General features: G+C 45.7%; 1 protein-coding gene across 5 annotated transcripts in view; it reads right to left on the bottom strand.

The window, feature by feature from the left end:
• Nucleotides 1-856: 856 nt before the first annotated feature.
• The window catches only part of Il1rl2 (interleukin 1 receptor-like 2), a 42,967-nt gene continuing 33,017 nt past the window's right edge, over nt 857-10,806 (bottom strand). For all 5 annotated transcript variants that reach the window (NM_133193.4, NM_001356478.1, XM_006495611.4 and 2 more), the window contains exons 10-11: nt 5,059-5,220; nt 857-3,385 (exon numbers count right to left, since the gene is read on the bottom strand). In NM_133193.4, the coding sequence (NP_573456.1) occupies nt 2,967-3,385; nt 5,059-5,220 (581 nt within the window). In that variant the 3' untranslated portion in view covers nt 857-2,966. The remainder of the gene's footprint in view (nt 3,386-5,058; nt 5,221-10,806) is intronic.

Genomic DNA, 10,806 nt, shown 5'->3' with positions numbered 1-10,806 from the left:
TGTGGCCTCGTGTTCTGAGGTTTTAGCTGCTCACAGTCAGCAGAGGCATCGTATCATCTGACAAGTGCAATCTGGATTGATGAGAACAGAGTACACAACCGCATCTATTTATAACAGAATATATTACTAGACATGTTTGATTTTGTTCTCACTATTGTGAACCTGCTTCTAAACTATGCATTAAGTATACACATTTAGGGGAAAAAAACCGTGTCATATACTGAATTCAGCCCTCTCCATGATTTGAGGCGCCCATAGGGAGGTCTTGGACCAACTCCACTGCTGATAATAGGGTTTTGTGTACCCTACCAGATTTGAAACTCATCTAAGACACACCAGGTGGGGTCTCTAATGAGTGATCAAACATAACTAAAATTCAGGGCTGCTTTTATCCAATTAATCTTTAAGAAGGACCCAAATGACTCAGTTTATGATCATGGGCCAACTCCCGAGACTCCCATTAAAAAATCGTGCCATTATGTGTTTTATAAATACAAAAGTAAAAGAGAGTTGGGGTGGGGATCCTATGGGCATATCATAAATCTCAATGAAAGACTGTAAGAAACCCATCAACCTCCTGAAAGTATAGTCAAGATGGTATGCACATGTAGGTTGTGCTAAACAAAACAAAAGAAGACATGACTTTTGTCAAATTATCAAAGTGGAGTCACTGTTGAAGAGAGTAGGGCTCACAGCTATAGCTTGAGTCTTGTCCAGCCTTAAAATATGGGTCTATATTTTCCCAAATCCCCCGTCAAAGCAATCACCTACAAACAGGAATGCATTCAACCCCAGAACATGTGCCTGCGTTCAAACACACAAGGTGGCAATTCCTTTGAGCAAAAGAGCTTTCATGTTTTATTAAAATATACTTTATTTAAAATGTCAATGTACTGATATAACACACTCACATCTTAGCATTCATAATACATCTCCAATAAGTTTAAGCAAAAGGAAAATTAAGACATGTTGGCAAGAGGAAAGCTTTCTGGCCAAAAAAGTGAATTCAGTTTTAAATTTTTCAGCACCATTGGCCTGACAGAAGTCAGAGATTTCCAGAAAATGTTTACTTCAAATGAGTTAATTTTCCTTTCTGACAACAGCCTCAACTAATGTCCGCATAAGTGTGGTCAGAACAAGGAAACACATTTTCTAAAATTGGTGGTCACAGGTGTGACAAGGAGCCACGTGGAGAAGACACAGGGTGCTGGCTCCCTGCTTCTGACATAGTCTCCTGAATCTTTCAAAGGGAAATGAGCAGGGAAGTAAGAGTCCAAATCTAACTGGGGAGAGATGCCCGCACCTCCTCACTAAAGGACCCGATGTTGATGACTCAGCTAAAAAATGTTACCACTGAGCAGAGTGGAACCACCTGGTGTGTCCAGGACCCACTAGGCAGGCACTGTGTCCTGGGCTTCAAAGAAGAAAGGCCAGGCCCCATTAGTCAGCCCTGTCCCTAGGTTTCTCCATCACTGCTGACAATTTCCAGGAATCACCCAGAAGCAAAGCCCATTCAGGGTGAGGAAGACAGAAGAAGGAACCAGTCAGTGACGCCTTTGTACCCGAACCTTCAAATCCTCTGTAAGGAGTTACAATTCCCATGGTGCAAAGAGAAACCGAAAAGCAAAACATACAAGCTTGTGATTGAAGGGACCCTCGGTGAGCTCATCACGCTGTAGGCATGCAGAGAGTCTATGCTCCTCTCCGGATGCTCGTGAGGAGGGGGAGAAATTTAAAGAGGAAGAAAAAGAAGAGAAAGACAGTAGTGATAATAATAAAACAAAAGGCTAATCAATGGATGAATCTCGAGAGCACTTGAGAAATCCGTGGTGTATGAAAGAAGCCAGTCATAAAATGAGAAACCGTGAATGCACCGTGTCTCTCATTTGAATTTCCTAGAATAGTAAGATTCACAGGGGCTGGGAAAGAGGGAAATGAAGACCATTGGTCCTGGCGACATCTAAGCGGCTTCTAGGGGCATCGTGCTAATACCATGGTTTGGGGGACGTGGAAGTCAACCCTGTGAAGGAAAAAGTGGGATGGAGAGCGAGGCACCACAGGCTCCCGCAGCTCCTTGAAGAGTCATGATTTGCTGCACATGTCACTAGATTTAAGATGGCTCTGGTGCAAACCTGAGACAACAAAAAGAAACTGAGGTGGGGTAGTGGCTACGTCCTCCATCTTCACGGAAGTTCTGACAGGGGATGATGCTTCCCACCCCAATTCCTTTTGAGTTACCTCATCAGGCAGGGCTTTCATTGAGGCATAGTGATGATGTGGCAAGATATGATTGGCCGAGGGTTTAGGGGCTTGGGATTGGCTCGAACGCTGTATATAAGCTTAAGGGCTGCACAAAAAACTCAGATCTGCACCCTAATGCTGGTTTCCTGAGTCTGATTTCCCAGGATTGATCATGTAACTGTCACCTCTTACACACACACTCCCATCCTCTGTCACCTCCCCCCACCCCCAACTCCCAGTCCTCTGTCCTGTTCTCACAATGGTTAGTTAACTAAATGCAATAGGAAAATGAAGGAGATTCAAATGCAGTCTACACTGCCTGAGGACTAGAATCTTGTGGACCCTGGACAAACACAGACATTGCACTACTGTCCTTGCTGATCTTCCCTAAGGCTATCTACTTGGTATCCTCAGACTGCCCAGCCTCCCATCTCAAACCAGGATCAAGCATCCTGGACACCTGATCTGTCATCCTCAGTATCCCACTGACACGGAGGCCCAACGTTAGAGCCACCCCATGCTTGGGGAGTATATGGGTTTTCAGGAGCCATGAAGCAAACAGGAGTAATAAGGATCAGCTATGACTGAAAGCATCCAGCAAACAATACAAATAAACAAAAAGCTACAAGGGCAAGGACAAGGTCGCTCACAAGCACAAAAGAGCCAGCTACATGAGTAGACAATTCAGAGAGGATGTAGTGTGAGCCAACACACACTAACCACTCTCAGGGAGTTATGAGCCCTGTGGCAGCATTGCATTTGCCTGCCTTGCAATTGCAGGGTATGTGTCCCAGCAGCTGGACTGGGGAAGATGCTGGATACCTCCTGGGTGGCATATGGTATCTCACTTTCTTCCAGAACTTGGTCTTGGCACACTGTGACTGCTCTGTGAAGTCCCCATCCCATTGGATGGCCCCGTGCTTCTGTCGGATATACTGAATGGACTCGGGCATGGTGCTGTAGTCTTTGACTTTCTCCAGTTCGATCAGAATGACCTTCATGCCATGCTGGATGAGGGCATTGTAGACGGCAATTTGTTCTTCTGACAAGTTCTTTAGAAAGCCGAAGCTAGACGACTCTGGTGCCACAAAGACCATCAGCCTCCTACACAGCTTAATGTTTTCATCAATGACGCTGGCCACAGCTGGAAGGGAGAAGAAGGATTCAGAAGACCCAGCACGAAAACACCAGGGCTGTCCTGCTACCAGAAATGGGAGACAAGGGCACCGGGTAAAGGAAAGGGACTTTCCAGTAGACAGGACTGGTGCTCAGAGAAGTGAGCATTCTCTTCCACTGTCTGCGCAGGGTTTGAGCTCTGGTCCCCAGAGGTCTGGCCATCAGGTGTTAGCGTTTTTTGTCTAAGCTCCACCCTACAGTTACTTGGCAACAGCCAGGGGTGCCTGACTAGCTATAGAAGGGGCTGCTTGCCCCCTCCGCTCTCTCTTGCCTTCTTGCTCCTGCTCTGTCCTCTCACCCCTTCCCCCTCTCTCCCCACATGCTCACGGCCGCCCTTTACTCCCTCTCTCTGCCTTTCTGTTCTCTACTACCCTCTCAACTCTCCTCTCTATGCCCTGAATAAATTCTATTCTATACTATACCTTCGTGTGTCTGGTCCCTCAGGGGGAAAGGATGCCTCAGCATGGGCCCGCGGAGGCACCCCTTCCCCCACACCTGACTGCACATCCACTGAACATATTCCTTCTCTCCTTATCTTTTTATAAAACACAAGAGTCAGTCACCTCTTGTTTCTTTCACTTGGCAGTTACCCTGTGTTTTGTTACTTATTGTTAAGTCTCTTTTCTCCAAGCCTATCTCATTATGCCACATTCCTAGAGCAGCTGAGTCCCAGGCAAGCTACATAATAAGCATATTTTAAAATCTACTTTTAAAGAGCAAAGAACTGCGCTTCGTATTCTTTATAGTTAGTTAAACGCTCCAGGTTAGCATCATTAATTTTGAAGCCAAATAGCACACCTTGATGGTTTCTCAGGAAGAGGAAGGAGAAGCCCACAGGTATTAACTCTACAAGTTCTAACTGGCTGGCAATTGCCTCCTGTGAGGGGCAAGAGTGGGGTGACATTTCTAAGGACAGTTTCTTTTCTGTTGGTTTTGGGTTTGTTTGTTTTGGTTTGGTTGGTTAGTTGGTTGGTTGGTTTTGTAATTCTACTATATAAACTGCCCAGTATTTAGAGATAGTCAATACATATCCTTTAAACAATGTTAAAAATAAATTGCTTTTCCTAGTGAGAATAAAGGGGCGCTTATTTTAGTATCCAATTATTTTGCTGTGTGGTCTTCCAAGACAAGAGCAAAGAGCAAGAGGGGCTTTGTGTAAGACAGCCCTGTGATGGCATTTACAGGTCTCTCAAGCCAGGAAAACATCCATTCCTATCTCACCCGAGGAAATGCTGCTGTTCACGAACCTCCCAAGCTACATGCATAGTAAACAGAACTACAACAACTGTCCAGCTTATTAAACAGAGGATGCCAGAGTTTGCACCTGCAATGTCTCCCATGGGCTCTTTGAACACTGGTCTCCAGCTGGTGGCACTGTTTGGGGTAATAGAAACTTCAGGATGTGGACCCTGAATGGAGGCAGTAAGTCACTGGGGAATGGAGAGAAGAGGAAGGGAGAGGGTTTCCTTTTGTTGTTGTTGTTGTCTGATGAGATAGGGTCTACACATACAACTGCAACTGGCCCTGTATTCCCATTTATCCTGGTTCAGCATTCCAGTGCTGGGATTACAGGCCTGGCCCTCTTTGCTTGTTTTCTTGTTACCTTTTCCATTGTTCTATAAAGGCTTACTTAAAACATACCTTGTCCAGGGAATTCATCCCTGCCAAATATAAATAACTTATATCCACACTGTTTCTCCAGCACCTCGGGCAAGATCTTCAGTACCAGTGTGTCTACATCATGGCCCTGGCTTCCTCTCGGGTACTTGGGGTATAAGACATAGGCATCATACAGCTTCTCATCTGAAAAGGAAAAGAGTCACGCTCAAGAAACGACTCCACCAGAGCCCTCGAGCAGACAGTGTGAACCCTGGGTCACTGCCATGTGCACTGCAGGCTCAGCCCAGTGACCTCCACATGCCCTGCTGGCTGACATGGCATTCCATGTTCTCAGAGCCGATCTGTGAGAGATGTGGCTCGTCCTCACTCAGCACAGGGGAATAAAATCTAGACTGAACAGGTGGCAACGTTTCTGCAATTCCTAGCTGCATCACAAGTCTCCCACTGCGTCTCACTAATTGCAGATGTAGGCAATTGAGACCTGTACTAACTATGCCAAGCAAAACCGGGTGAGTCGTCGCTTCTAATCTGGCATACCAGAAACTTCATTATTTTAATGACTCAATCTGTCCCGTATCATTGAGAAGTCCAGCACTACGTACAGCACACAAGGTTAATGTGTCCATCGATGACAGTGTTTCCCAGACAACCAGGAATGAGAGCCATTACTGTGTGCACCAGGGCAAAGATGAACAAGACACATCATCGTACTGTGCACACCACTCACATATGCAAAATAAAATGGTAGATAGCATTTAAGATGACAGCAGCCAAAGGAACACACAAAGATTTCTCGTCGTCTGGAGTTCTTCGCAAACAGTATTCATAGGAGGTGCGTAACAACTCTTGGCTGAGAAAGAGTGGGGAGAGATCAGAAAAAAAAAGTAAAGATCTAAGAATACAGGTTACTACAGATGTGAGAGAGAAGCCAGCATTATATGTGAGAGAGAAGCTGGCACCGGTGTTTCTGCATCCCTGCCCACTGTCAGGCAAGGAAGGTGCTATAGAGCTAAGTGGCACTGGGGAGAAGCCCACCAGTACCGACCAGACATCTTAAGCGAGCTCGACAATAATATCCATGGTTTGGGAAGAGGAGGGTGTGGGTCCCAAACAATCAGCTTAGGGATCATGGGTATGTACTAAGGAGGTATCGATTTGTGTTTGGAGACAACCAACCCCAATGACTTTTTCCAGTATAAAATTTAGTGCTAAATAGATGGCTTTCCAAAGTTCTGGAATTTTTTGTTGTTGCTGTTGTTTTTGTTGTTGTTGCTGCTGTTGGTTTTTTCTTGGTTTTTTGGTTTTTGGTTTTTGTTTATTTTGAGAGTGAAAGGAAAGAATAAAGAGACAGAGGGGTGGAGATCTCGTAAGCTCTTATTTCTTGACTGTTTAAGAAGGCATTGAGCCTTCTCATGTAAAGATTTAGATGTGTTTAGACTTACACCCTCAGAAAGCCTTGGCTGCCTGCTGCCCCATTTATATCAGGGAGCATCCTCCTTGGGAAGTGCAGTTCCCAGGTTAGCACCCAATGTTATCCCTCCCCAGCCCCAGGCACAGCTGCCACCACCCACCACGGGCTTCTCTCCCCTCCAAACTTCTCACTCTCCCTCCACTGGCTTTGCTTAAATAGAAAACAAGAGAAATTACATTTGCCAAATGTTTTCTTTTTTTTTTTGACAGAATCCCAGTCCTCTTTCAAAACAAGGCATCTGAGGACACAAGTTCCCCTTGCTCCCCCACTTTCTATACTTGGAACAGATGGAGAGAGATGAGGTAGGACAAAGCCCCATGTCTTCTGAAAACTTAAAACAAAACAAGGCCCCAAACTGTATGTCTTTTCTTCTAAGTGTTTTCTTTCCATGCTGCAGGCTAAACCCAGGCTGCTGTGAGTACACTTGGCCACTGAGCTAGCGGAGCCACAACCCTCAGACTAAGATCTGGAGCAAAGGCGTCATTAAAGGACTTGTTCTCCACATGCACCGGGGATGCAGCACTATCAAAGACACATTTGGAATCCACGTTTGCCTTTCTTAACACAGCCCTCCAATTTTTAACAATTATTATTATTCTATTTTATGTGTGTGGACGTGTCACCAAGGAGGCCAGAATTACCCTGCAGTGGAGGTTCTGGGAATCCTACCAGAATCCTCTAGAAAAGCAGTCACTGCTGCTAATCTCTCTAGCCCCAAGGACAGGATCAGATAGTAGCTCGGGGCGCTTTCTGATAAACTGCAAGACGTACACTTGAATCTAAGATTCTGGGAAGGAAGCTGAGATCAACGGGGCTGCACCATTTCTCAAAGGTGTGCAGAGTTCTCTAAACCTAAGTCACTCATTTGTCCTGGGGTGGCCAAACATGATTTTGAAAAAAAAAAAATAGGGCAGCTATTTCCATGCCTCCACGTATAAGCTCCAAGAACGCTTTTGGTTAATTATGCCTTTTCAGATCCTTTCCAGAGCCCCACAAAGCAGTGCTGCGTAAGCCCTCTCCTTTAGAACTGAGTCATTTTCTGAAGTCCTGTGTGACGGAACGGACACAAAAAAAACCCAGATCGAGGAAACAAAGAAAACAAGGCTTTGACCTGTCTCCTGAAAGCCAACATTATCCTTCCAGGAAGTCCCACCTCCTCCACCCAGAGATGGAGTGACAACAGATGCCCTTGTGGAGAGGCAGTGAGGACAACAGCCAAAGGTAGCTGCTAGTCAACCGTTGAGGCCTCAGATGTTTACCCAGCCCACCACACACACACACACACAGACACACACACACACACACACACACGCACACGCACACACACACACACACACACACACTCACTCATAATAAAAGGCTGCTGCGCACCATGAAGTTAAGGGAGCAGCAGCGGAGGAAACAGTGACAGGCAGCACAGATGATGAACCGGTTACCTCCCGGAACTTAGAGCATCCCTCGTGGCTGTTCTGAGGAAACTCAGATGTGCTGGTGGCTGCTCCCAATATCCACGTCTCTCAGAGGCAGAGGTGGCAATTTATCTCTGGCCTGGCCAAGCGTTTTTTTTTAATTTTCCGAGGCTACCGAACCATCCCTTTACGTAAAAGCACCTGTTCACACCTCTATTGCTGTCTGTAAAACCTAAATGAGATCATGTCTATAGACTGATATTTATGAGAAATTGCCTAATGCTTCTCCAGTTCCCTTCTCTCTTGATGTGACATTCCAGAGCAAATCAAGCAGTCGATAGATAAAATTTGAATTTAAAAGATACTTTATCTAAGGTCCTGTGGCCGAGTTGCCTGAGGACTGGCTTGTCTGTCCACCCCAGCATGCACAGAAAACATTGAAGTGAACACACATAACACATAGGATTGTGTTTACTTTGGAAATGCTAAAGGCCACCAGATTCCTTACATTACAACACTGTTGTAAATGGGACTCTCCACAGGAAACTGTCTTTGGAAATGAGCCCCAGAATGATCTATGTTATTTCACAAACCACAGAAACATGTGTGGGGAAAGCCAGAGTTAACTGACGTGGCTTTAGTCAGGAAAGCAATTTTACCTTTAGAGACCAAGACCTCTCACCAACTCTGAGCTGTGCTTAGTTTGTTCCCTTATCTTTTGTTGCCTGATACACCTGCTGGGTTAGCTCTAACTGTTCTAGTCCATTGCACGCTGCACAGAAGCGTCTGAATGGAATAAAGCTAGCAGTGCACATATTTTTCAGCCGACCTGTTGCTGACCACTCTTTGATTCAAGTCTTGCAGATACTGGGGTACACCTAACACGCCAGTTCTGACATCACCTGGGGCAGCATAGAAATACAGGACTCCCTGACTTCAAGCAGGCTTGTGAATGGCTGCCAGACTGTAACTCGTGGGTCACTTATCTTTACCTTTGTGTGGCAAGGCTTGACCAACCAGGTTAGAGTGAACTTTGGCAAGAAGGACATAATGTCTCTCTCTCTTCCACATCCATATTCACTATACTGTATATGTTCCAGAATATTTTCCCAAGAGAATTCAGGCTGTCAGCAGGATTCATGATCAACCTCGGAAGCTCATCACTAGATCATTTTAGAGACTTTATTCAAAGTTCTTTGACGTTATCCAAAGTTAACAATGGTTGGGTAGGTGGAGAGGTGGGAAGATTGAAGCAAACACTTTCCAAAATTAAAAAATAAGAGCAAAAGAATCATGAGGCTTCCTGGCCTGTTGTCAGATCCAATCTCCAAAGCCACCACCCCTGGCTGTGCTGAGCTGGGAGGAGTGGGTCCTGATGTGTCATCTGTTGGGCTCCCCGGTTCCACAGGGGGGAGTGAGTCACTCCTCCTTCCATCTCTTGCTGACAAACTCAACTTCTCTGCCAGGCAGCTTTATCATACTATGTGCACACCATAAATAACTAAGGCAAGGCTGTACTCACACTTCTGGGAGTTACAGTGAGTCAGAGGTGTGAACACGCAGGGGCCAGAGAGGCTGGAGCTTCCAGAAACACCACATGAAAGAACGTCATGTCACATTCTCTTAGTCAGTGGAGATAGAAGGCAGACCACTCCTATCTACTCCAGAAGAAATGAATGCTGTGGTCTCGTCACAAAGGGACAGCCAGGGAGACAGGCAAGCACCTCAGATTGTGTTGGCCTGGCCAGGCAAGGACCATGGCTACATCTCACCACTGTTAAATCTCAAACCCGGGACAAAGGGCTGAGGTGCTGGCTGCCAAGTTCTCCGTGCATTCCTCAGTCCCTACCTGTTACAGGATCCTCCAGACTGGACTGGCATACCCTGCCCCTACCCTGAACTCTCCAAGAGGATAAACTAACTGACTTTCCTCCAGCTGCCCTTCCCTATATATTCCAACCTTCTAGGTGACCCTTTGTCTACTTTCTTGGCCCAGGCTGGTTATCAGCTGCTCTTCCCTCTCCTCACAAGGCTTTGTACTCCCCTGGATGTCCCTGCCCCCACCCCAGGCTATACTCCCCTTTTATCTACAATAGACTCTCTTCTCTACCACTCTGAGGAATAGTCAAGTCCTTTTCTAGTTATTTCTTCCTTTTCATTCAGCCATCAACATTGGGCTACAACCCAGCCTCTGGGTTACCAATTGTTGAATTCTGACATTTAGCTAAATACAGTTTGAATCACAGCATCTGTGTTTTATCAACAACTTGTACACAATAATCTGTGTGGCGACTTTTGTACACAAACAGCTGCTTAGAACAAACAGCTTTTTTTTTTTTTTTTTTAGATCTGCTACTCTGAATGTGTTTGGACTCTGAGTTGCCTCATTCCCTTGCTCCTGTTCAAGAAAAATGTTTGACCTAAAAAGACATGCATTTCCTCATCCCAGTGCACGCCAGCTGTGTGGATTTCTTTTGTCTTTTTAATTGTTTTTATAGGCAAATAAGGGACAGCAAAGCAGACTGAATGGTGTTTTGTCTGTTTTGTTTTCCATAGGGCCTTACTAGATCAAATTCCTTCTGAAACTTTTTTGTTTGTTTGTTTAAATCAGATTGTATTAAAACCTAAATGGAGAGAAATCTTGGTTCTGTAACACAGGAAGGCATTTCTGTGTGAAAAGAAAAAAATTGGCGGCAGGATAGAGACACCAGTGAAGGCTCTGAGCAGAGCTTTGGCCTTCAGATCAGTGAAAAAGGACCCCTGCCTCAGGCTCCTGCTAAGTACTGAGAGAAGCGGGCTTCTTCCCTTTCCTTTGTCCCTCCTGTACCTCATTCCCTCCCTCTCCCCCTGCCTTCCTCTCCCTCTTTATGACCCTCCTTCTGTAGCTGA

The sequence above is a fragment of the Mus musculus genome, chromosome 1 (assembly GCF_000001635.26).
Source record: "Mus musculus strain C57BL/6J chromosome 1, GRCm38.p6 C57BL/6J".
Classification (NCBI taxonomy): Eukaryota; Metazoa; Chordata; class Mammalia; order Rodentia; family Muridae; genus Mus; species Mus musculus.
This window is presented reverse-complemented; position numbering and strand designations above follow the sequence as displayed.